This window comes from Saccopteryx leptura, chromosome 1 (genome assembly GCF_036850995.1).
Source record: "Saccopteryx leptura isolate mSacLep1 chromosome 1, mSacLep1_pri_phased_curated, whole genome shotgun sequence".
NCBI classification, from domain to species: Eukaryota; Metazoa; Chordata; class Mammalia; order Chiroptera; family Emballonuridae; genus Saccopteryx; species Saccopteryx leptura.
Window position 1 is genome coordinate 390969805 of NC_089503.1, and position 23437 is coordinate 390993241.

Here is a 23437-nt window from a genome sequence, read left to right on the forward strand (position 1 = left end):
TCACCCCTGGTCCCCCAAACATCCTGCATGCTCATCTCCACAGGCTCTGTGCACTCCTACCCTCCCAGAGTGCTACCTCATTGATTCATTGACCCTGGTGATTTCAACATAATCAGATGTGGAAGCCTGAACGGTGATCCCCAAAGATGTCCAACCCGAATCCTTGGAGCCTGTGGACAGGTTTCCCTACATGGCAAAGGGACTTGGTGATGTAATGAAGGTTAAGGACCTTAGGACAAGGAGACCATCCTGGATCACCTGGCTGGACAATCACGTCACATAAACCTAAAAGCAGAGAGGTTTCTCTGGCTGGAGTCAGAGATGCTGCAGGAGAGATGAGGGTGAGGGGAGGCAGAGAGGTCCCACATGGGGGAAGGATGGTGTGTGCTGTGGGGGCCACGTTCCAGGACTGAAGACATCCTCTGGGAGCTCAGGGTGGCTCCAGCTGACACCCAGCAAGGACACAGGGACTCAGTCCCACATCTGCAAGAATCTAAGTTCAGACAACACAGTGAACGAGCTTGGCAGTGGATTCTTCCAGAGCCCCAGTGAGGGGCAGAGACCTGCTGACCCCTTATTCCTAGTCCAGTGAGGACATGTTGGATGTGTAACCTACACAACCGTCAGATAATAAAGGGCTGCTGTTTAAAGCCACTTGGTTTGTGGTCACTTTACAGCAGGGACAGAACACACACAGCAGAGGATGCTCAGTCCCTGGCTCCTCACTTCCCTGAGCTCCTCTCCTCCATGACCTTCTGCTCTGCTCTTCCTGGGCCCCCTCCCTTGTCATCCCCTAGACTTGTCATTGCCAATAACCCAGCCCTCCCACAGTCTCCATGCCATGCTTCCCACGCTCTGCCCTCCATCTCCCTACTCACCCCGCAGGGCGGCCTAAGCTCTGGAAACACTGGTGCGATTATTTGATCACATGTGTAATGTAATATCAGCAAACCATTTATCACCAATGTGCCTGTTTCCCAGGCCTGAGACCACCCTGTGCTACATCACCTCCCACAATCCTTTGTGTCCACTGGGATCCCAGGTTATTATCCTACCATCTAGTCACCGTCCCTCACCCCTCAGTGTCCTCTCCTCCCTCCTCCCTCATCTTTAATTCCATGAGTCAGCATTTCAGTCCCTCCCTTCATCTCCCTTGTCTTCTTACCCTAGTTTGGAAAACTACATAGCCAAGAAATTCTACCTCTGCCCTCCCTGAACCTGTTCTGTGCAGCTACAGGAGGCTGGAGACAACACAGATACGTGGATGTTGTCACGTTAACGTCATGACCCAGACCACAAGGGGGTCCACACTGCTGCCCACAATCATCCTGTCCCTGCACGGCTCCCTCAGTCTCCCCCATCCTCTGCTCAAACACCAAACCTCCTCCCCATCTCATTACTGCCAGTGACCTTGTTTCCTGCTTCACTGAGGAAACTGGACACATTAGAAGACAATTATTTCAGATTTCCAACACCGTCTACTTGGAGACGTCACCACAGGTGAGCTGTCCACACTCCCAGCCAGAGCCGTCCCTCTGCTGGTGCTAGAGACCTCATCTCTTCTCGTCTACGTAAAGGTGCTGGTCCAGCAGTTCTTCCCTTTTCCTCTCTTGTCATTCTTTCCTCCACTAGGTCACGTGGCAGCATGAGAATGCACACCCAGACCTCAGCCTGAGGGAGCATAACTGACCGATGGCCCAGCTGCTGTGCTCTCAAATCTGCTGCCCCATTTGCTCTGGGACCTCACTTCTCACAGTCTCCTTCCTGTCAAAGATTGAGAACAGCAGGGAAACTGAGGCAGGACCATTGTCCCTCTGAAGGCTGATTTAGGCTCCAAGCTCCCTGACACCCTCTGTGAACTTTCCTTTCTCTGCCCTGGGTGGGACGCCTCCAGACAACCTCCCTTCTCTCTCTCCATCATTTGGATGACCGCATTGAGCATTTTGAGGATTTACATGCTTCTGTTGAAATGCACAGTGACATAACTGGGCGGTGGCGCAGTGGATAGAGCGTCGGACTGGGATGCGGAAGGACCCAGGTTTGAGACCCCAAGCTCGCCAGCTTGAGCGCGGGCTCACCTGGCTTGAGCAAAAAGCTCACCAGCTTGGACCCAAGGTCCCTGGTGCGAGCAAGGGGTCACTCAGTCTGCTGAAGGCCCACGCGCAGGGCACATATGAGAAAGCAATCAATGAACAACTAAGGTGTCACAACGAAAAACTGATGATTGATGCTTTTCATTTCTCTCCATTCCTGTCTGTCTGTCCCGATCCTTCTCTCTCTCTGATTCTCTCTCTGTCCCTGTTAAAAAAAAAAAAAAGAAAAGAAAAAAAAGCTGAAATCAATGAAATGCAGTGACACACAGCTTCCCTGGGCTTCTCTGTATTGAGGACATGGGGGACTCACAAACTCAGGGTTACTGAATGAAGATCATTTCTCAATGTAACGATCCCAAGTCACAGACACACTGTGTGGGAAGTAGAATTCAGGAGCTTTGTGAGTCTGACTGCAGTGCTGGTTAGACACATTTCTGTACAAGGGGCCAAAATCACTTTTTTTTTCTTTTAACATTTCCTTCCAGTATTTTATATTTTTATAGTTGAGATCACATAGCAGATACAATTTTTTTTTTTTTTTTGTATTTTTCTGAAGCTGGAAACGGGGAGAGACAGTCAGACTCCTGCATGCGCCCGACTGGGATCCACCCGGCACACCCACCAGGGGCGACGCTCTGCCCACCAGAGGGCGTCGCTCTGTTGCGACCAGAGCCACTCTAGCGCCTGGGGCAGAGGCCAAGGAGCCATCCCCAGCACCCGGGCCATCCTTGCTCCAATGGAGCCTTGGCTGCAGGAGGGGAAGAGAGAGACAGAGAGGAAGGAGAGGGGCAGGGGTGGAGAAGCAGATGGGCGCTTCTCCTGTGTGCCCTGGCCGGGAATCGAACCCAGGACTTCTGCACGCCAGGCCGACGCTCTACCACTGAGCCAACCGGCCAGGGCCCCAAAATCACTTCTTTACAGATCAGCTTCCTGATGTTCAGGGTTCCCAAGACTGTGCTCCCCACTGGGGTTCACAGACAACAGGGAGACTGGTCTCTGAGAATCTCCATCCTGTATTTTCAGGCACAGCTCCTCCAGGATTAAGAAAAAAAAAATCCTGTCTCTCCACCTCCATTCCTAGGGCGAGCTCACTCTGTGACATCCAAGTTCCCTGGGGTGAGTTTTCTTCTAGAAGATTCCAGGGGGAGAGGTAAGGGGTGGGAGGCAGGGAGTCCATTTCAGGGGGAGGGATTCCGGGAAGAGAAGAGGAGAAAGGGGCGGGGCCCAGCCTGGGGGTCTCTCCCTGGTGTCCTCACACAGCCCCTGGGCCAGGACTCAGGGAGACTAGGTGACAAAGAGCTCTCCGCGCAGGAGGAGGAGGAGGGGCCAGAGCAGTCCCGGGTCCCCAGGCCTGTATCTCAGGGTCGCAGCCCGAGGGTGGAGTCTGGGCGGGGAAGTATCGCGGAGTCCTCATTTCTGAGTTTCATTTCTGCCTCTCACAACCTGTGTCGGGTGTTCCTTCCTGGATACTCATGACGAGTACCCAGTTGTCACTCCTATTGGGTGTCCGGTTTCTACAGAAGCCAATCAGCCTCCCCGCTGCTTCCTGTTACTGTTTCAGCAGATCCGTGCGACTGTTTCTCTCCAGACCCTGAGGACGCGGTCATGACGTCCACAACCCTCCTCCTGCTGCTCTCGGGGTCCCTGGTCCTGACCCCGACCTGGGCGGGTGAGTGCGGGTCGGGAGGAAGCAGCCTCTGCGGGGAGGAGCGTGGGGACCAGGCGGGGGCGCAGGACCCCGGGGAGGGCGCGTGTCCAGCACCCGCTTCCTGTCCTGAGACCCCGGTTCAGCACCCGCCTCGGCCTTGCCCCGCCCTGACCTGGCTCCCTGCTCTGCCCTACCCGTTTACCGTCTCCCGGGACCCGCGCCGGAAAGGGGGGTCGCCAGTTCTCAGCCCCGCCCCGTCCCCAGGTCTCCATTCCTTGAGATATTTCATCACCGCCGTGACCCAGCCCGGCCGCGGGGAGCCCCGTTACATCGAAGTCGGCTACGTGGACGACACGGAGTTCGTGCGGTTCGACAGCGACGCTGCGCGCCCGAGGGCGGAACCGCGGGCACCGTGGATGGAGCAGCCGTGGGTGGAGCAGGAGGACCCGCAGTATTGGGACCAGGAGACGCGGCGCGCCAAGAGCAGCGCACAGACTTCCCGAGTGAACCTGAACAACCTGCGCATCTACTACAACCAGAGCGAGGACGGTGAGCCACGCGGGCGGGTCCTGGTCACGACCCCATCCCCACGGACGGGCCGGGATCGCCCGAGTGTCCGGGGCCGAGCTCCACCCGAGACCGCAGGACTTCCCCACTCCAATCCGGAGAAGGCCGCGGGGACCTTGACCGGGTTTCGTTTTCGGTTTAGGTTTAATCCCCGGGACGGGGCGGGGCGGGGCCGAGTGGGCGGGGCTGACCGCGGGGCGGGGTCAGGGTCTCACACCTTCCAGACCATGTACGGCTGTGAAATGGACCGGGACGGGCGCCTCCTCCGCGGGTACAGTCAGATCGCCTACGACGGTACCGACTACATCGCCCTGAACGAGGACCTGCGCTCCTGGACCGCGGCCGACGCGGCGGCTCAGATCACCCGGCGCAAGTGGGAGGAGGACCATATCGCGGAGTACTGGAGGATCTACCTGGAGGGCACGTGCGTGGAGTGGCTCCGCATTTACCTGGAAAAGGGGAAGGAGACGCTGCAGCGCGCAGGTACCAGGGCCGCGGGGCTCCCTCCTCTCCCCTCGGGCTGCGGCTCCTACACGGAGACAGGAAATGGACCGGGGTCAGAACACCCTTATTTGGGTCGGGACATTGAGTCCCCTGGGTTTTTAGACCCAGGACCAGAGAGATTCTCTCTCTTCTCTCAGGGACAATTAGGGTGCAGTTTCTTCCGGATGGAAGGGAGACCAACCCTGAACTAACCCATCAGCGGTTCCCCTTGACCCTGGCAGTGGCCCTGGGATCCCTGGGGACTTTCTCAGACCTTGTTTGCAACCCCACCCAGTGTGTCTGAGGTCTGACCCCAGCTTTTCTGAGTCATTTGCCCTCCTAGGTTGGGACCAGAAATCCCATTCTTCTGTCAGAGACCTGCCTCCTACCCTGGGCTGTGTCACTCTGACTCTAGAACTTTCTAAAGACTAAGAGATCATCCCAGGTGCCTCTGTCCAGGCTGGTGTCTGGGTTTGTGCTCCCTCCCCCACCCCAGCTGTCCTGTCCACTCTCAGGATGGTCACATGAGTGCTGCTGGAGTGGCCCATGAGAGACTCAAAGTTGCAGAATTTTCTCACCCTTCTCCTCAGACCCCCCAAAGGCACACGTGACCCACCACCCCATCTCTGACCGTGAGGTCACCCTGAGGTGCTGGGCCCTGGGCTTCTACCCTGCGGAGATCACCCTGACCTGGCAGCGTGACGGGCAGGACCTGACCCAGGACATGGAGTTTGTGGAGACCAGGCCTGCGGGGGACGGGAGCTTCCAGAAGTGGGCGGCTGTGGCGGTGCCCCCTGGAGAGGAGCAGAGCTACACGTGCCATGTGCAGCACGAGGGGCTGCCCAAGCCCCTGACCCTGAGATGGGGTGAGGAGGGGACGTGGGCACAGAGCCTCTTCTCAGGGAGCAGGGGCCTCTGGAGGACTTCAGCAGGGTTGGGGCTGCGGCCTGGGGGTCAGGGCCCTCACCTTCCCTTCCCTTCCCAGAGCCTCCTCAGGCCACCATCCCCACTGTGGTCATCATTGCTGTCCTGGTCCTTGGAGCTGTGGTCACTGGAGCTGTGGTGGGGGCTGTGATGTGGAGGAGGAGGCGCTCAGGTAGGGAAGGGTGGGGTCTGAGTTTCTTGTCCCACAGGGGGTTTCGAGCTTAGGAAGAAGTGTGTCCACTTCATCAATGGGAAGTACTGACCCCACACGTGTGCTTGCCCGGTCTGGGGCTCTTTACTAACACTACTCTTTATTGAGTCACGTGTGAACATGAGGGACAGATTTATCACCTTGATGAGTCAAGTGATGGGGACCTGGTCCCCAATAGTCACAGGTCAGAGGGGAGGGTCCTGCTGAGGACAGACCTTCAGAAGGATGGGTGGTCCAGTCCCCACACATGTACTTTCCTCAGGTTTCCTGATCCTGCCCTGGGTCTGTACTCACAGTTCTGGAAACTTCTTTGGGGCCCAGAACTAGGGGTTCCTTTAGAACCTCATGACCTTGCCTCCTCCCTAGTCTCTCACAGGATGTTTTTCTCCCACAGGTGGGAAAGGAGGGAGCTACGCTCAGGCTGCCAGTGAGTATGGAGGGGGTAACCCCTGAGACCCTGTGACAATGCAGACGGGAGCCATGGGGGACCTCACCCCCCATAGTTCCTCCTTTAGTCTCCTGTCCTGGGGGCTCTGACCACGTCCTGTTGTGTTCTACCCCAGGCAGTGACAGTGCGCAGGGCTCTGATGTGCCTCTCACAGCTTCTAAAGGTGAGATCCTGATGGGAGGGGTTGGGACAGAGGTGACAGGACTGAGTGATGGGGATTCTCTGGGACATTTTGAGCATGAGGTGAGCTATTGAGAATGTCACCAGTTACAGCCACTGACCTGAATTTGTTCATGATTATTTTCTTCTACAGCGTGAGACAGCTGCCTTGTCGGGGACTAAGTAATGGATGACGCTTTACACACATACACACACGCCAACTGTGATGTGACTTCAGGAAGCTCTCACTTCTCTTTCTGCAAAGGATGTTTGAACCTGTCTGCATATCTATCAACATAGTGTGAGGAGATGGGGGGCTGGCCCACCCCTGTCTCCCAGGTTCCCTCCCCACACTTCCCTGTCCAGCAGGGGAGGGGCTGGGCCCTCCTCATCCCTGTCTGTACTTCGTGGAGCCCTGAGCTGCAGCTTCTTACTCTCTTATTGAAATGAGACTCGTGGTGTGAGTTTGTATTTTCAGTTCTTGCCATGGAGAGTTTGATGGGTTAATTAAAAGTAAAGACCCTAAGTGGTTTGAAAGATGGCGCTGGAGTAGGCGGACGTACCAACATCTATCTCCCAGAACCAAAGTGGATTACAAACTAATTTTAAGAACTATCATCTGGAAAAACCAACTTTGGACTAAACTAAGAGGACTCTTCAACCAAGGGACACTGAAGAAGCCACACCGAGACTGCTAGTGTATCCCAAGGTTCTCTTTATCATGCCACAGTCGCAGAGCTCCAGGGAAGAGCAACCTGGTCTCATCTCTCCAGGCAGAGGAGATCAGAAGCTCCATCTCCACACATGCTGCAAATGGCTTTTCCAGTCTACCTAAATCATTACCAGCCAGAAGCAGCGGTCACTGGGACTTGGACATGAGCTGCAAAGTATAGAATGGTGACAATTCCAGTGCCATGCGGACTTTTCCTGGACTCCTGCTCCCTGTGACAGATCCTAAGACTGAACTGTGGTTGGGTTGCATTTTTCAGGGATTTGGCATGGTGTTGGGGCCAACTTGGACTTGGTGAACATATTAAGGACACTACTCTCTTATGGATTCTTGCTGTATTGGCCAAGAGTTTGCTTAAAAGCTTTTAATCACTGTAAAAAAAAAAGTAGAAGGCTGGAAAAAGAAGATGGGGCACATATACACCATGGTATACTATTCAGCTAGGAGAAATGATGACATCGGATCACAGCAGACTGGTGGAATCTTGATAACATTATGCGGAGTGAAATAAGCGAATCAGGAAAAAACAAGAACTGCAGGATTCCATACATTGGTGGGACATAAAGGCGAGACTAAGAGACATGGACAGGAGTGTGGTGGTTACGGAGGGTGGGGGGAGGAAGGAAGGGGGGAGGGGGAGGGGTACAAAGAAAACTGGATAGAGGGTGACGGAGGACGATCTCTTTTTGGGTGATGGGTATGCAACAGAACTAAATGACAAAATAACCTGGAAATGTTTTCTTTTTTTTTCTTTTTTTTTTTTTTTAATTTTTTATTTATTCATTTTAGAGAGGAGAGGGAGAGACAGAGAGAGAGAGAGAGAGGAGAGAGGAGAGACAGAGAGAGAGAAGGGGGGAGGAGCTGGAAGCATCAACTCCCGTATGTGCCTTGACCAAGCAAGCCCAGGGTTTCGAACTGGCGACCTCAGCATTTCCAGGTCGACGCTTTTATCCACTGCGCCACCACAGGTCAGGCTGGAAATGTTTTCTTTGAATATATGTACCCTGATTTATTGATGTCACCCCATTTAAATAAAAATTTATTTATTAAAAAGAAAAAGTAAAGACCCTAAAGTTTGAGAGGAAATAAATGGGAGCACCGAGAACTTTGCAGAACCAGTGTGTCTGCTGTGCTGAGTCTGTTGCAGGGACAGGAGAGGCTGTGAGGACCGAGCGTGGTCAGGCCTGTGCCCAGTCGGTGCTCAGTGCATCGTGGGCTTTGACGTGGTCACTCCTCAGCTGGGTCACCTCTCTGCTCCTTTGTCCTTATCTCTTCAGTAGAACCTTGTCCCACCAGGACCTGTGATCACAGGGACTCAAATGTCACCCAGGCCTTGTAAACTGTCCTAATAAAGGACCCCTCCAGGTCTGTGGGCAGCAAGGGTTATATGGGACTGGTCAGCCGAGACTGAGGCCTGGGTCTGCCTATCACCCCCGTCTCCTGGGTCTTTGTTGTTTCTTTGTTTCTGTGGAGCAATGTGACTGTTTTTGTTCTTGTTGGGAGTTCCAGTCTCATTCTCCTCTGGGTGTCCCTGTCTGACATCAGCAGGTGATGATTTGTCTGTCATTGTCCCACAGAGCTAAGGGGGTCCCTGCGCACAGGGTCTGTGGTGTTGAGAGAAGAATTTTCGGACGCATCTTGCTCTTTCCTCCTTTTGTGGCTGATGGTTCTTTCCATCTTTTCCAAACCTTCTCAAAAGAAGAAATAAAGAAACAGGCTCTGGAATGAGCAGAGAGGAGGGATTCCTCAGCTTAGATAAGTCCCTGCTGGAATTCTCTCTGTCCGCCCGCCCCTGCCCTGCGCTCCAGGGCTGGCTCAGTGCAGACTCTGGGACATGCAGAGCGGGGTCCACTGTAGATTTAGGGGGAGCAGCCCGGGAAAGTGCAGGTGCACTGGGGTCAGTGTGAGGGCACCTTGTGCTGCAGCCGCCACAGGACAGCTGTGGTCTGAGGCCCCATCAATAGAGACGCGTCTCTAGCGCAGGGAGCTGCCCCCCACGGACCACTCAGGAACCACGACTGGTTGTGTGCAGACGTGTGGCACTGTTGTTCACGTGGGGACATCACTGAAGTCAGATCAGGAACACTGCTGGCCTTGGGAGCATGTGTCGTGTGGGGAGAGACAGGTGTGTGTGAGCGCAGTGAACAGGGAGGTGTCTGTGTCAGAAGGGGGAGGTGTCATGGGAAAACAGGAAGGTGATCCCAAGTGTGGGCTGTGGGGACAGGAAGATGGCTGGGGGGGGGGTTTGTTTGTTTTTTTAAGCAAGAGGGAGAGAGATGAGAAGCATCATCTATTTGTTGGGGCTCTTTAGTTGTTCATAGATTTCTTTCTCATACATGCCTTGATCAAGGGGGCTCCAGCCCAGCCAGGGACCCCTTGCTCAAGCCAGTGACCTTGGGGTTTCAAACCAGGGACCTCAACGTCCCAGGTCAACACTCTATCTACTGCACCACCTCCGGTCAGGCTGAAGCTGGCTGTTTGGTTTGGGGGTCAGTGTGGGCCTCACTGGGAAGGTGACTGTTGGGCAAACTTTGCTTGCTGGCCTTGTCCTGTGCCTGATTGGTGCTGCCCTCAGGGCGGCAGAATGGGGACTGCCGACTGCCTGCCGCCATTGGGAGGGGCCGTTTGTTGCTGGAGAAGGGTCCCCCCACCCCCGTTTGGTTGAGTCCTCAGAGAGAAGCAGTTTGCCCTGCCTGCTTGCTCGTCTGCCGTTGGGAGACTAATACACAGAACGGCCCACCATTCCATCCTACAGTTTCTCTACCGTCTGCCCGAACCCAGTGTGACCCTGCATGGCCACGGCCACCGGCCTTACAGTGACAGTGAGGAAAATTTAAAGGACATGAGGAATTCTCCCAACTGTTTTTAGCTCAAATATAAAGCAGTATTTACATGACATTGGGTCTAATAGTGTTTGGGGAAAACCACAGACCAGGTTGAGGCCACACAGCCAGGAGCAGACCCACCGTCCAGCCGAGGTCGGGTCCCACACAGGAACCACTGTCCTGCTGCTGGACACATGTCACTGCTCACACCCCTGACTCCCTGATGCTGGGCCCTGGTCCTGCGGCCAGGACTGCTGTCTCTGCTCTCCTGGCAGCTGGACACTGTCCCTGCCACTCCCGCCACCCTTGTCCACTGCAGTCTGCACTGTCCCAGCCTCTCTGTGTCACCACGTCCTGAGGCAGAGTCCGGCATGTGGTCACCTGACTGATGGAGCCTCATGCCGTGTCCAGATGCAGGAATGTTGGGGGACGTGGGTTTCCCTCTTTTATGGAGGGACGTGGTTGGTCTCTGCCTCCCACCAGACCCTTTGTGCCTGGAATTCTCCTCATGTGGGAAGAGAGTGCAGGTGCTGGGCTGAGGGATGGAAGGAGAGACAAACTTTAACTCTTGGAGCAAAGATCTGAGCCAGGAACTTCGTACTTTGTGGCAAGCAGGTTTGGCCAGAAAAACAAGTGACGAATAAATGACACCCCAGGGAGAGGCAGAGCTGTCCTTGCTTGCTCTTGCTCTTTCAGTTTCTCTGTGGAATGGTGAGGATTCCTCCACTCACCCGGTTTCTGATTCTGAGACAGCAAATCTCTTACAATTCAACTCAATTCTGATACGAACTGCCTGGAGTGAGCATCAGACCCCACACAGTCAGGGCTCCGCCCCACAGCACTGCCCTCACTGTAGAGCTCAGTCCCCACGTTACCTGCATTTCTGTCTGAACTGGCTACAAAAGTTAGGGGATCCCTCTTCTCGAGTTCAATATTTTTCTAGGAGAACTCATAGAATTCAGGAAAGTGCTATGCTTACTATGACAGTTCATCATAAATGACATGGTGAGCAGCCAGATGAAGAGGGACTTAGAGCAAGGTGGACACGGTCCCAAGTGCACTGGTCTCTGTCACTGTGGAGTTGAGAGATAGACTCGTGCAAGCACTCTAACCAGGATCCTCCTGGCAATCCCGTCTGGGGCCGATGCTCGAATCAACCAAGCTATTTTTAGTGTCCGAGGGTGACACTCATACCAACCAAGCTATCCTCAGTTCCCAGGGCCAAAGCTCAAACCAACCCAGTCCCTCACTCTAGGAGGTTAAGAGGAAGAGAAGGGGAAGAGAAAGAGGAAGAGAAGCAGATGGTCAGTTCTCGTGTGGGCCCTGACCGGGGGTTAAACCCAGGAAGTCCATGCGCCAGGCTGTCGCTGTAGTCCTGAGCCAGCAGGCCAGGGTCTATGCAATGTTATTTGACTTTAGACAGAAAGACATATGCTACAACATGAACAGCCTTGAGAAGATTATGCAAAGTGAAATGAGCCAGCCACAAAAAGACAAATACTGTATGATGCCACTAATATATGGTACTTTAAATAGTCAAATTCACAGAGACAGAGAGTAGAGTGGTGGCTGCCAGGGGGTGGGTGGGGCATTGAGAAATGGATAGCCTACCAGGCGGTGGCGCAGGGGATAGAGCACTGGGCTGGGAGGCAGAGGACCCGGGTTCGAAACGCTGTGGTCACTGGCTTGAGCGTGGGATCATAGACATGACTCCATAGTCGCTGGCTTGAGCCCAAGGTCGCTGGCTCGAGCAAGGGAACAATCTGCTCTGCTGTAGCCCCCCCCCATTCTCATCCCTCTCCCTTCCCGTCTGTCTGTCCTGTGTGTCCCTCTCTCTGTCTCTCTCTCTGTCTCTGTCTCCTTGCTTAAAAACAAACAAAACCACTAAAAAATTGATAAGTGGATATAGAGTTTCAATATTTGAAGACAGAGAGTTCTAGAGATGGTTTGTGTTGACAGTTACATCACAGTATAAATGTATTTAATACTCCTGAGCTGACATCTAAAAAGGGTTAATTTAAGATAGCAAAGTTTGCGTTATGTGCATTTTTGCCACAATTTAAAAAAATAAAAATAAAATATAACAAAGTTAATTTAAAATACAATTCAGAGCCCTGGCCAGGTAGCTCAGCTGGTTACAGCATCGTCCCAAAGCACAGAGGTTGTCGGTTCTCATACCTGGTCAGGACACGTGCAGGAACAGATCAATGTTTCTCTCTCTCTCTCTCTCTCTCCCTTCCTCAATCGCTGAACAAACAAACAAAATCAAAACCGATCGCGGGTGCAGCGGGTGTAGAGGCTGGGCCTACAGGGACCCCCTCCACAGTGAGACACTCCAGCACTGCGTGTCACCCCGTCCCCGTCCCCACAGAGACGGGAGGACACGGCCCGGTCGGCCTCGGGGTGCTGGCAGCAAACGCCCCACACTCAGGTGTGTTGTGGGGCCCGTATCCTGGGTGACCTGGGAGGATGCCGGCTGCGAGTGGGACCTGGGCTGGAAGACCCAGGCCACGTGACCCTCAGACACCAGCCGTCAGAGCCCGTGGAGAAGGAGGCATCCGTGGTGGGAACAGAGGCTGCGTGGGGTTGAAGGCAGGTCCCCGTGGGAGGATCCCGGGGCCCCCGCCCATGGGTGCCATCCACAGCAGAGAAGCACGCTCTCCTTTAGAAGCAACTTCGGGTGCGTTCTGGGCCCTAATGAGACAGAACGCTGGACCAGGGGCACCAGGCAGCCGTGTGATCGGGAATGCACACATGAACTGGGGTCTGCGTAACCCACTGAGTCATGAACTGGACGCACCCAGCTGCCCATGGCGAGGTGGCAGTGGAGTACCTGGGGTTAAGGCTGAGTGACGTTAACATCCACCAGGAAACACCCACCCCTGCAGAGGCCCTGAGCAACCACACAGACAGACAGACAGACAGACACTACGCAGCCTTCATCACCAGTCAACCCAGGACCGGCAGGGTGGGCACGTGATGGAGTGACCACGGTGGAGAGAAGAGGCTACCTGGGTCCAGCAGTCTTGACTCCCATGGACCTGGGGCTCTGGGCCTTTGGAATCAAGCCCCTCTGAGACTACATTGCTGGGCGTGTCCACTCACAGTGACAATGGGACAAGGGGGACTCAGGAGACTCCCAAGTCTATCCTCCAGGTCCCACACCTGGTGGCAGGCTGTCCCAGCTGCTGCCACCTCTGACCGTTCACCTTGTCAAAAATAGAGACCAACGCTGGGACCTGACACAGCACTGCCTCTTGAGGTGACCAGCTGTCCCTGACGTGACGAGCTGACCGCTGCGTTGAGCCCCGTCCATCCTGGAGGGTCAGAGGGTCACCCTCACAGGGACAGAGGCCTATCTCACGTGGGGGTTCTCCTCTCCAGCCCTCAGAGCCGGCCACTACCGGGAGCTATTGGCATGCCCAACCCACGGGCTCGAAGGCTCCTGGCGTGGTATTCCACTGGGGGGACCCACGGTACAGAGAGGGAGGTGCAGGCCGGGCCCTGACCTTGTCATATCACGTCCCACGTGACGCCGAGTCAGTCAGCCACGGGGGACACTGACAAGCCTCCTAAAGGTACAGCTGAGGCCCCTCTGTGAGGACACGCCCCGCAGGGTCGGGGTTGCTCTCTCAGGATGCGGTGCATTCACTGAACGAGACACCTCTAGGTGGTGCTGAGCTGCCTGGGACCACAAGGTGGAAGCAGGTGCTGTCCCACCGCCCAACAATTCCTGTCATCCCCTGGGGACGTTGGGCTTCTCTTCTCTGTCCTTCTGGGCTCTGCGGGGTAGGAGGCCCTGGTTCCCAAATGTGGTAGACTGCAAGTGACAAAAAGCCTTTGTAGATTCGAGGCTTAGCAAAAGGCTCAGTTCTCCCGCCTCCACCTCCATATTGGCTGTGATGCTGAGTATCTGCACCCACTTCACTTGCTTAAGTTGCTGGAAGCAATTTACATGCCCTTCCTCTTACTCTTGGTTTGTTCAGATGTTGGTTGATTTCACCTATGCACGGTGGGGGATTCCTGTTTATGCCTTGGGAGAGTTCCTGTTTTAGCTTCAGATGTGTAACTTTGTATCAGGGACTTCCTTGTTTGCATATAGCTATATAATAAAGCAAACTAGGGCTATGGGGCCCTCGGGTATTGCCATCAGCATGGAAGAGGCCTCCCCATCCCATCCTCTTTTCTCAGTTAGTCTATTTTCTTAATTCCACACCGTCTCCCTCGGAACCCAGAATTACTAGCCATGCTGGTCCAGGGCACCCAGAAGTCACGCAGTCTTACAACGGGACAAATGAGGGTGCACGGGATGACACACACCTGGCGGTTGCCACCAGGTGGGTCTGGACTCCACGTGCTCAGGCACCAGCAGGTGAGCAGAGGAGTCCCCTCTTCTCCAGGCAGGAGGCACTGACTGACCCACAGGAGGGGCGGGGCTGCTGTCACAGTGTTAGAACGGGAGGAACCGGTGTGGGACCCGGAGGACAGACTGGGGAGTCTCCTGAGTCCCCCTTGTCCCATTGTCACTGTGAATGGACACGCCCAGCAATGCAGTCTGAGAGGGCTGTGACTCTGAGGGCCCAGAGCCCCCAGGTCCGGAAGGTTTAGGTCACGTCACACCCCCAGGTAAGTCACAGGTCACACCCCCAGGTAAGTCACAGAGCTCCTGTGTCCTGAGACCCAGGGCAGCATGTGTGCAGAGGTCCTGCTTCCTGCGGGCTGTTCCCAGACAGTGACAGTCACTGCAGGGACACTGGGCGGGCCATTCCTGCGAGCCAGGGGCTTCCCTGATGGTCAGCTGTGGCTCAGGGACTCTCTTACGGCCTTTCCCAACCTCACTTAGATCGCCCAGTAGCGGTCTGACATACATCTAACGAACCTTCTCTCCCCGACCAGCAGATTTGCATCTCCGTCTGCTGACTCACCCCGTGTTTACTGGCTCCTCTGTCGTCTCAGACAGGCAGGCGTGTTTCCCCTAAGAAGACACCGCTGAACCTGACCTAATCCTGGCATCTGCTCCTTGGAGGACCCTGACTGATAAAGTCAGCTTCACCCGCATACGAGCAACGACCTGCTCATTCCTGTGGTCCAGTTCCTGCTAGCCTTCTCCCGCCAGCACCTGCTCCACTGCGCTCACCTCTTTAGTATCTCTCTGAGATAATAGGTGTTTGTTGCGTTAAGCCACTAATTTGTAGGGTAATTTGCTAAACAACACGGTAATAAAGCTCTCTGAAGTTTCTATTATTCTTTACATATTGTCTGCGTCTGTTTACTTCCTCGCACTTTGAAAATGTTTTCTCTACTCACTGTTTTCCTCTCCTCTTATTCGCTTTGATTTTCCTTTGTCATTTCTTTTTCATTCTCCCTCTTTTCCCTTCCCTCCCTTTCTCCTTTCCCTCCTTTCTCCTTCCTTCCTTCCTCCCTCCCTCCCTCCATTCCCCCCTCCCTTCCTTCCTTCCTATTTATTACAAAAGATTCCAAACACATAAAATAATACTATGTGGTTATACCAGAAGACAGCATTATCTGGACTCACACACTTAAAGTATAATGACAAGAACAGGAAATAAAAGTAAAGGAAATGAGCCTGACCAGGTGGTGGAGCCGTGGATAGAGCGTCGGACCGGGACGCTTTGAAAGCCCCAGGTTGCCCTCTTGAGTGTGGGATCGTAGACATGGCCCCAAGGTCGCTGGTGTGAGCAAGGGGTCACTGACTCAGCTGGAGCCTGTTGGGGACTGAATAAATAAACGGTATTTTTGCAATCTGGACAGAGGTGCGGGCCCAAACCCCTCCTCATTGGCCTAGTTAACAAAGAGCTACACCTGATTCTCATCTGTCTCACCCATGTTCTCCGGAGGAGGCTGGAAGCTAGTTTCTTATTGGTGTCAAGTAGATTTGGATGCTATGGTGGGGGTTCTCTTGGAGTTACCTTGGAAACGTAATTGAATTGCTGATGGACCACATTTTTTCTATGAATAAAAGTGGATGTGCTTCTGGGAGCGCGGACGTTATGGCTAAGGAACAGTAGAGACTGTTTGCCGTGGTGTCCTCCTGAACCCATCTGTATATATATCTGTAAGTCCCTGTCTATCATTCATTTCAATTCCATACCTTTTCCCATTCGAAGACCCTGTAATAGACTCGTCTTGGCTGGACGGTGACAGGAGCCCCTCAGTCACAGCACATATGAGAAAGCAATCAATGACCGGCTAAGGTGCAGCAACAAAGAACTGGTGCTTCTCATCTCTCTCCCTTCCTGTCTGTCCCTCTCTCTCTCTTTCAAAAACAAAAAAGGAAATAAAGTTATTAACAGAGTCAGAAAAAAAAATGCCTGGGCTAATTCTGCAGCCCAGGTGCTGGGAAACAGCTGTGTTAGGCTTGCTGGTCTGCACTTGGCACGGTTAGTGTGTGAGCACGTGGCAGAGCCATGTGGCAGTGCCACCTGTGCACAGCCTCTGTGAGGCTGCGTGCGCGTGCTCTGACCCAGGCGGACTGCCCGTCAGTCACCACTAGGGGCCGCTTTGCTGTCGCCGAGCCCGCTGCGGGGAGAAGCGGGTGTCCCCCGCCAGTTTGCCGGTCAGCCCGCGGTTGGGAGAATCTATAAACAGGCGTGGCCCAGAGCTTCCCGGCTCCGCGGTTCCTCTGCAGACTGCCCGAATCCAACCCCATGTGGACCTGCCTGGCCTCGGCCACCCGCGTGACACCAGGAAATGACTTTCAACTCTGACTTCCTCCAGTTCAACTGAAGCAGCCGGGCCTGTGCTGGAGCAGTGGATAAACAAACCACTGACTTGGAACGCTGAGGTCGCAGGGAACATATGGGAGTTGATGCTTCCTGCCCCTCCCCCTCCTCTCTCTCTCTCTCTCTCTCTCTCTCTCTCTCTCTCTCTCTCTCTCTCTCCTCTCTAAAAGGAATAAATAACATCATTTTTTAAAAAGGTATAACAGCTACCTCTCAGTTCTTATTTTCGGAGAATAACATCAGCAACATGAAGTCTTGGGTGTTCCTGGTAAAAGTGTAAGTTGGCACAAGCATTTTAGTAATCAAGTGAGCACGACAGAATCTGGTTAAAGTACACACCCCATAGGCCAGTGGTGGGATTCAAATCATTTAACAACCGGTTCTCTGCCCTCATAACCGTTTTAAGTATAAAAAAAGACAACTTACCAAAAAGCAGTTTATTAGTTCATAAATTTAATACTTAAATAAGAACAAGAAAAGACGTACACAAAACTGGATTATAAGGAAGAGTTTAAAAATATTAATGACAAAGTAGGAAATAATACCAGACCAAAAACAATGAAACTTTTATTTAAGCTATTTCCAGTGACAGCTTGTCACCCCCTGGCTGTTTGGCACTTTGTTTCTTTACGTTATATGTTTGTTTACTGAAGTAACAAACACGAGGGAATTAAAATGTACTATTTCATCAAAGGTATAATGAGTGTAATGAAATTAATGAATAAATATTACAAGCACAGCTCCGTTGACTTTTTTTCACCTATAGACGAAATAAACGTCACCATGGGTGCTTAAAACACGCTGTTGTGCAGATGAACGTTAAAAAATAGTAAGGAATGTAAATTTGTGATTTGCATGTTGGGCGGCTGCCCAGGTGCTCACCTTAGAGAGAACCCTGATGACAAGAGCCATTTAGTCACTGGTTCACTGAACTCAACAGAACATTGGGTATCAGTTCTGCCGAATCGGTGCGAAAGCGCTGAATCCCACCAGTGCCTACGGCCCACCGTTCCCACCTCTGTCCATCCACTCGGAGTGTCTCGCCTTGTGTCTGTGGAGACAGGTGATGCACACTAATGCCGACAGCAAGAACTGAGATGGCCCTGTGCACATCGATAGGTAAATGGCAAAATGTCAGTATAACCATAAAATGGAAACTCCACAGCAGTAAAAATGAGTGAACTGTCACGCCTCACACGTCAGGGATGATTCACCTACACATAACACTGAGCCAAAGAAGACTCCATGAGGTCTGAGTTCACAGTACGAGAAGGTTAAAAACAGGCACGGCTGAAGAGTTGTTTGGGGAAGTACACTTACTGTGAAATCGTTAGTGAAACTCAAGGAAACAGAAACAAGAGACTCAGGACAGAGGTTCCATCTGGGGTAGGAGCAGAGGGCGGTGCCCAGGGTGGCTTCACAGGTTCTGTGTCTCAGCCCAGTGGTCGGCGCCGGGTAGTTACTGTATCACGGCGCCTTGAAATCTGTCCAAACCGGAGTTTGTGAAATGAAAGAGAATATTAAACACCAAAGGTTTTTCTTCAAATAGCTTTAGTAAGGACTACTCACACTGGAACAAAGCTACCTGTCCTGAGTCACGTTGGAAAGACAGCCAGGGTACCACAAAACAGCTCTGGCTAGAACTGAGTCGCCTGGTCTTTTGCTTGAGGACATCTATACAGATTTTCTAGTCTATAACGTTTAACCTGTTGGGCAAAGTAATCCTAGCTTGTTAAGGGTTATATGTGTCGTTCCTATTAATCCCGCAGTCAACGAGATTAAATATTTACAGAATAAAAAACGCACTGCTGGTCAACATGAAGTAAGCTGGAAAAAAGAAATGACCAACGATGAAATAGATACTATAAATGGAAAACACAATAAAGCTGCTTAAAGAAATTATTTACTTTTAAAGTTTTTTCTTAAGACTTTATTTATTCCATTTTCAGAGAGGAGGGAGAGAGAGAAAGAGAAACTGGGAGGGAGGGAGAGAGAGAGAGAGAAGGGGGAGGAGCAGGAAGCATCAACTCCCATATGTGCCTTGACCAGAAAAGCCCAGGGTTAGAACCGGTGACCTCAGCGTTCCAGGTCGAGGCTTTATCCCACTGTGCCACCACAGGTCAGGCTCAGACCACCTTTCTGGGAGTTACTACAGGGAGCCCTTTTTATGTTAATCTATTGAATTGTCACATCCAGCCACTTTTAAGGTGTTCCTAGGGAAGCTTCTTGTTTATGTTAACTTACAGAGCTATGACATCAAGCCACTTCTTATCTATGTATAACCTCACACACACAGTAACTGGGCCCTGCGCGAAAGGCAGTCTGTTTATCACATCTGCACACACTATATTAATTCCTAGCCAGACGAAATAACTTTAATTTCCTAAATTGATTTTAATATTACCTTAATTATTTTTATATATCTTCCATATTTTTCTATATTGCTATATACTTAATTACTCTAACCTTATATTACTGCAACACCGACTGTTGGGCGGATAAAATGTATTATGCTCACTTTGTTAAAGATAACACGAGGAGGCCGTCGCCCAGGTGATATTAATGTGTGTTGGGGTGGGCCAAAGGCAGGCAGAATCCTTGTAGCCTGGGGCTTGGTTTTGGGATTAAGCTTTACATACCCTATTGCTGGATGGGTGAGAGATTGGGCAACTAAACCACGCAGTGGTATGGCCCAAATGTCCACCCTGGCCAAGTGGGGTGCCTACCTGCAGCAACGCTGTGCTCTTAGCACCAGCCCATTGAGGGCAGAACTGCAGGAAGTCTTGGGTCCAGTCACCTATGCGACCTTAGAGTCAGGTGCAACTGGGGCTCAGGAGGCAGAACCTGAAGTCAGTCCCTACCAGGAGGGGCGGGTGCCCATCCCCGAGGATGCCTGGTATACTGATGGTTCCAGCAGGGGCCAACCTGCCAAATGGACAGCTATAGCCTTCCATCCGGCCACTGAGACTATTTGGATGGACACGGGTACAGGCCAAAGCAGCCAATGGGCAGAATTAAGAGCTGTTTGGCTAGTTGCCCATAATGAACCTTCACCTCTGGTAATCTGTACTGACAGCTGGGCCGTCTATCGTGGACTTACCCTTTGGATTGCTACTTGGCACATTAACCAGTGGATGGTAATGCACCGTCCACTATGGGGTCAGGCTATGTGGCAGGACTTATGGGAAATAGGACACCAGAAGCAGGTGACAGTATATCATGTCACAGGGCATGCCCCTCTAGCCCATCCTGGGAATGATGAGGCAGATACGTTGGCAAGGGTGCGATGGTTGGAGACTGCCCCTGCAGGTGATGTGGCACAGTGGCTCCACCGGCGCCTGCTCCATGCAGGACAGAAAACTATGTGGGCTACGGTTAAGGCTTGGAACTTGCCTGTGTCCTATGCAGAGGTACTTGCAGCCTGTGAGCAATGTGCAGTATGTTCCAAGGAACACCCTCGGAGACCACTGGTGTCGCCTGGACAGATTCAGAGGGGTCATGTTCCACTGACACGATGGCAGATAGACATTATTGGACCCTTACCAAAGTCAGCCTACAATCCCCAGAAGGACAGCCATGGGGAACCCTAACACTAGCCAGTCCTCTACTCCACCACTCAAAGGCTCCTTGCCGATTTGTATCAAATCCTGCCACAGACTACGCCAAATGTAAAGCCAGAAGCCACGGCCAGGGCCACCATCAGAGCAGCCCGGCCCATGCAGGTTCGCACTGGATTCGGACAGTCGGTAAAGAAACAACGGAGCCAAGAACTGATGGGCCGGGCTGCTCTGATGGTGGCCCTGGCTGTGCCTTCTGGCTTTACATTTGGCGTAGTCTGTGGCAGGATTCGATACAGATTGGCAAGGAGCCTTTGAGTGGTGGAGTAGAGGACCGGCTAGTGTTAGGGTTCCCCATGGCTGTCCTTTTGGGGATTGTAGGCTGGCTGACTTTTACAGCCATGCGTGAGGAAACCGAGAGCTCTGTGGAAGAGACTGCCCGGGACCTGCAAACCGAGCAGCGGAAGGAGCTGGAGCAAATGCAGGAGAAACCGATGCTGACCCTGGAGCTGGAGGAAATGCTGGAGGAGGAGGCCAACCAGGTGTTCGAGATTCGCCTGGAAATGGAGCAAACGCTGGAGGAGGATTCAGAGGTTCGTGAGTTGCAGATTGCCCTGGATGTTGCGGAGAGCCAGCAGCGGCAGGAGGCCAGGGCTGAGGCTGAGGCCGGGTCCGGAGCTGCAGGGTCTGCGGAGCAGAAGGCAGCAGCGGCCCGGGGCTCGAGCCTGGCAGCAGGAGCTGATGTTTCCAGTTCCTTTTTGGAGGATGAGAATTGGGCTGGAGTTGCAATCCGCAGTCTCCATAAGATGGGAGCCCAGCTGGAAGGAGCACCTACTACAGCCCTGGTAGGTCTGCGATTTTGGGGACATAGGATGGACGCTATCATGCTCTCCAGAGCCAAGATGGAAATGCCATTGCCACGTGCCCCTCTTTGGGACAGTGTAAGACCTGCCAGGATGGCAGGAATGAGGGGGGTGGCTGATGACCCACGTGCGTGGACTGATTTCCTGGACTACGACCGGAGTGGGCATTGGCTCCTTTGTTGGATGGATTTATGGATTATGGATTTTGGACAATGTGAAATACCCTGATGGGGGTGGGAGGCGGCTTTGCTGGAAGCACTCCCCTACCCCGGGAAGCTTTTCCCATGGCTAGAAAGAAGGCCGAGGACATTTTGTGCTTTGGGCTAAGTGCTGAGAGACTGGTGAAATGTACCTTTGTAATTGTTGAAACTATGATTTTTGCTGTTGTAATCTGTGTAATGTTCTAATTTCCTTGCACAGGGATGCCAGTGGTATAGATTGTGGGTAGTAAAGTGAGCATAGGGGTGGATTGTTGGGCGGATAAAATGTATTATGCTCACTTTGTTAAAGATAACACGAGGAGGCCGTTGCCCAGGTGATATTAATGTGTGTTGGGGTGGGCTAAAGGCAGGCAGAATCCTTGTAGCCTGGGGCTTGGTTTTGGGATTAAGCCTTTCCTACCCTTTTTGCTGTGGGGTGGTACAATCCAATCATGCCTCAGAAAGTGACTTTGTATTAGAGACTTACCTATTTTGTATATTGGATTAAGGGTTTGGATTTCTACACCATAAAATGGGGATGGAGCGAGAGCTTGCGCTCTTGGTTCCTGAGATTATCATTAGAAGAGAGAGCAGAGGAGATCAGAGAAAGGCCACGTGGAGGAGGCTAGGAGAAGCAGCCAAGATGGTGGAGTGCTGAGTGAGATGCCAGTTTGTGTAGAGTTTGTATCTGGGATAAGGAAGGAGATGGGGAACAGAGGTGAATAAGTCTGGTGAGCTAGAAACCTTTGATTCTAGGAAACTCGGATAAGTCAGTGGCTTTGTGAGCACTGAATGTGATTGGGTTTTGGAGCCCAGTGTGTGTTTTTACTTGCCCGCTGGGTGCAAGCTAGGATTAAAGATGAAGGCCCATCAGTTCTTGGCTCCGTTGTTTCTTTACTGACTGTCTGAATCCAATGCGAACCTGCATGGGCCGGGCTGCTCTGATGGTGGCCCTGGCCGTGGCTTCTGGCTTTACACCGACCGACCCAGTTAAAAGACAAAGGAAAACCAGGCTGTGCTAGGAGTTTTCTGAGACGGCCTGCAGTAACCAGTCTGGTCATCCGCCTTCTCCCACTCCTTTGATCAAGCAGCAGTCCAGGTGCGGCTGGGAAGGGGTTTTGTGTATGTAACTAAAGTCCGTATCAGCTGTATTGAAAACCGAGTATCCTGGCAGCCTGACCTAGTCACGTGAATCACCCTTTCAAGAGTGGGCTCTTTCTGAGCAAAGAGATTCAAGAGTGAGCGGGATTCAGTGAGAGGACTTGAAAATGGGGCTCGTCACACGGCAGGAAATGCTGGTGGCCAGGAGCTGGGAACAGCATGCGCTGACATCGAACACGGGAATGCCGGCTTCAGTCAGTCCTGCAACACGGGAAACTGAACTCTGCCAGCGCCTCTGTAAGAGCCTGGAGGAGGGCCCTGCTCTAGTGGCAAACACAGCCCTGGGAAAGGCGGAGCAAACCCCTCCGCTCCGCCCTGGACTCTGACCTACAGAACCCTGAGCAAGGAAGTGGGGTTGTCTGAGGTTTGACGCACGGGTAGAAAACCAGGACACAGGCGCTGCTGAGCTACAGACAAGCTCTGAACCTTTACTCTGGCGTGAAGTCAGCAACGGTCAGGCACGCCACACGCATGAAAGAAAACCTTTCCTAATTTTTTGGTTTTGTGTTTTTCATTGTGCGATTTTTAAGGGATGTGATTAAACTTGAACACAATTAGATCTATTCATTCATTCAGCAACAACGAATTTTAGTCCCCACTATACCCCAGGAACGGCTTTAAACGCTGGAGCTGCAGCTTCCACCCAAACAGCCCGAAGCCCCTGTGCCTTATATTTTAGAGGCTTCCCCGAAGGAGAGGAGGGACATTGGAGTTCTATAAATGAAGAAAGGACACATCCTGACTCACACTAGCAGGATGGCTGAGCCCAGTGGAGAGAACCTCCAAAGGTGGCCGGGGAGGGCGTGGGGCCGTTGCACAATCAGG

The 23437-nt window shown here is 52.7% G+C and overlaps 1 protein-coding gene across 8 annotated transcripts in view; it reads left to right on the forward strand.

The window, feature by feature from the left end:
- The window catches only part of LOC136387812 (patr class I histocompatibility antigen, A-126 alpha chain-like), a 97670-nt gene that overhangs the window by 18420 nt on the left and 55813 nt on the right, over nt 1-23437 (forward strand). Inside the window, exons 1-8 of one of the 8 annotated variants that reach the window (XM_066359870.1) lie at nt 3243-3762; nt 4006-4290; nt 4516-4791; nt 5382-5657; nt 5777-5887; nt 6321-6353; nt 6490-6537; nt 6688-7459. The exons of 4 other annotated variants lie outside the window; for them this stretch is intronic. In XM_066359870.1, the coding sequence (XP_066215967.1) occupies nt 3699-3762; nt 4006-4290; nt 4516-4791; nt 5382-5657; nt 5777-5887; nt 6321-6353; nt 6490-6537; nt 6688-6692 (1098 nt within the window). In that variant the 5' untranslated portion in view covers nt 3243-3698 and the 3' untranslated portion in view covers nt 6693-7459. Of the gene's footprint in view, nt 1-3242; nt 3763-4005; nt 4291-4515; nt 4792-5381; nt 5658-5776; nt 5888-6320; nt 6354-6489; nt 6538-6687; nt 7460-15052; nt 15300-23437 lie in introns of those variants that run through there. 3 more of the 8 variants (XM_066359871.1, XM_066359872.1, XM_066359863.1) reach the window with 3 other exon arrangements.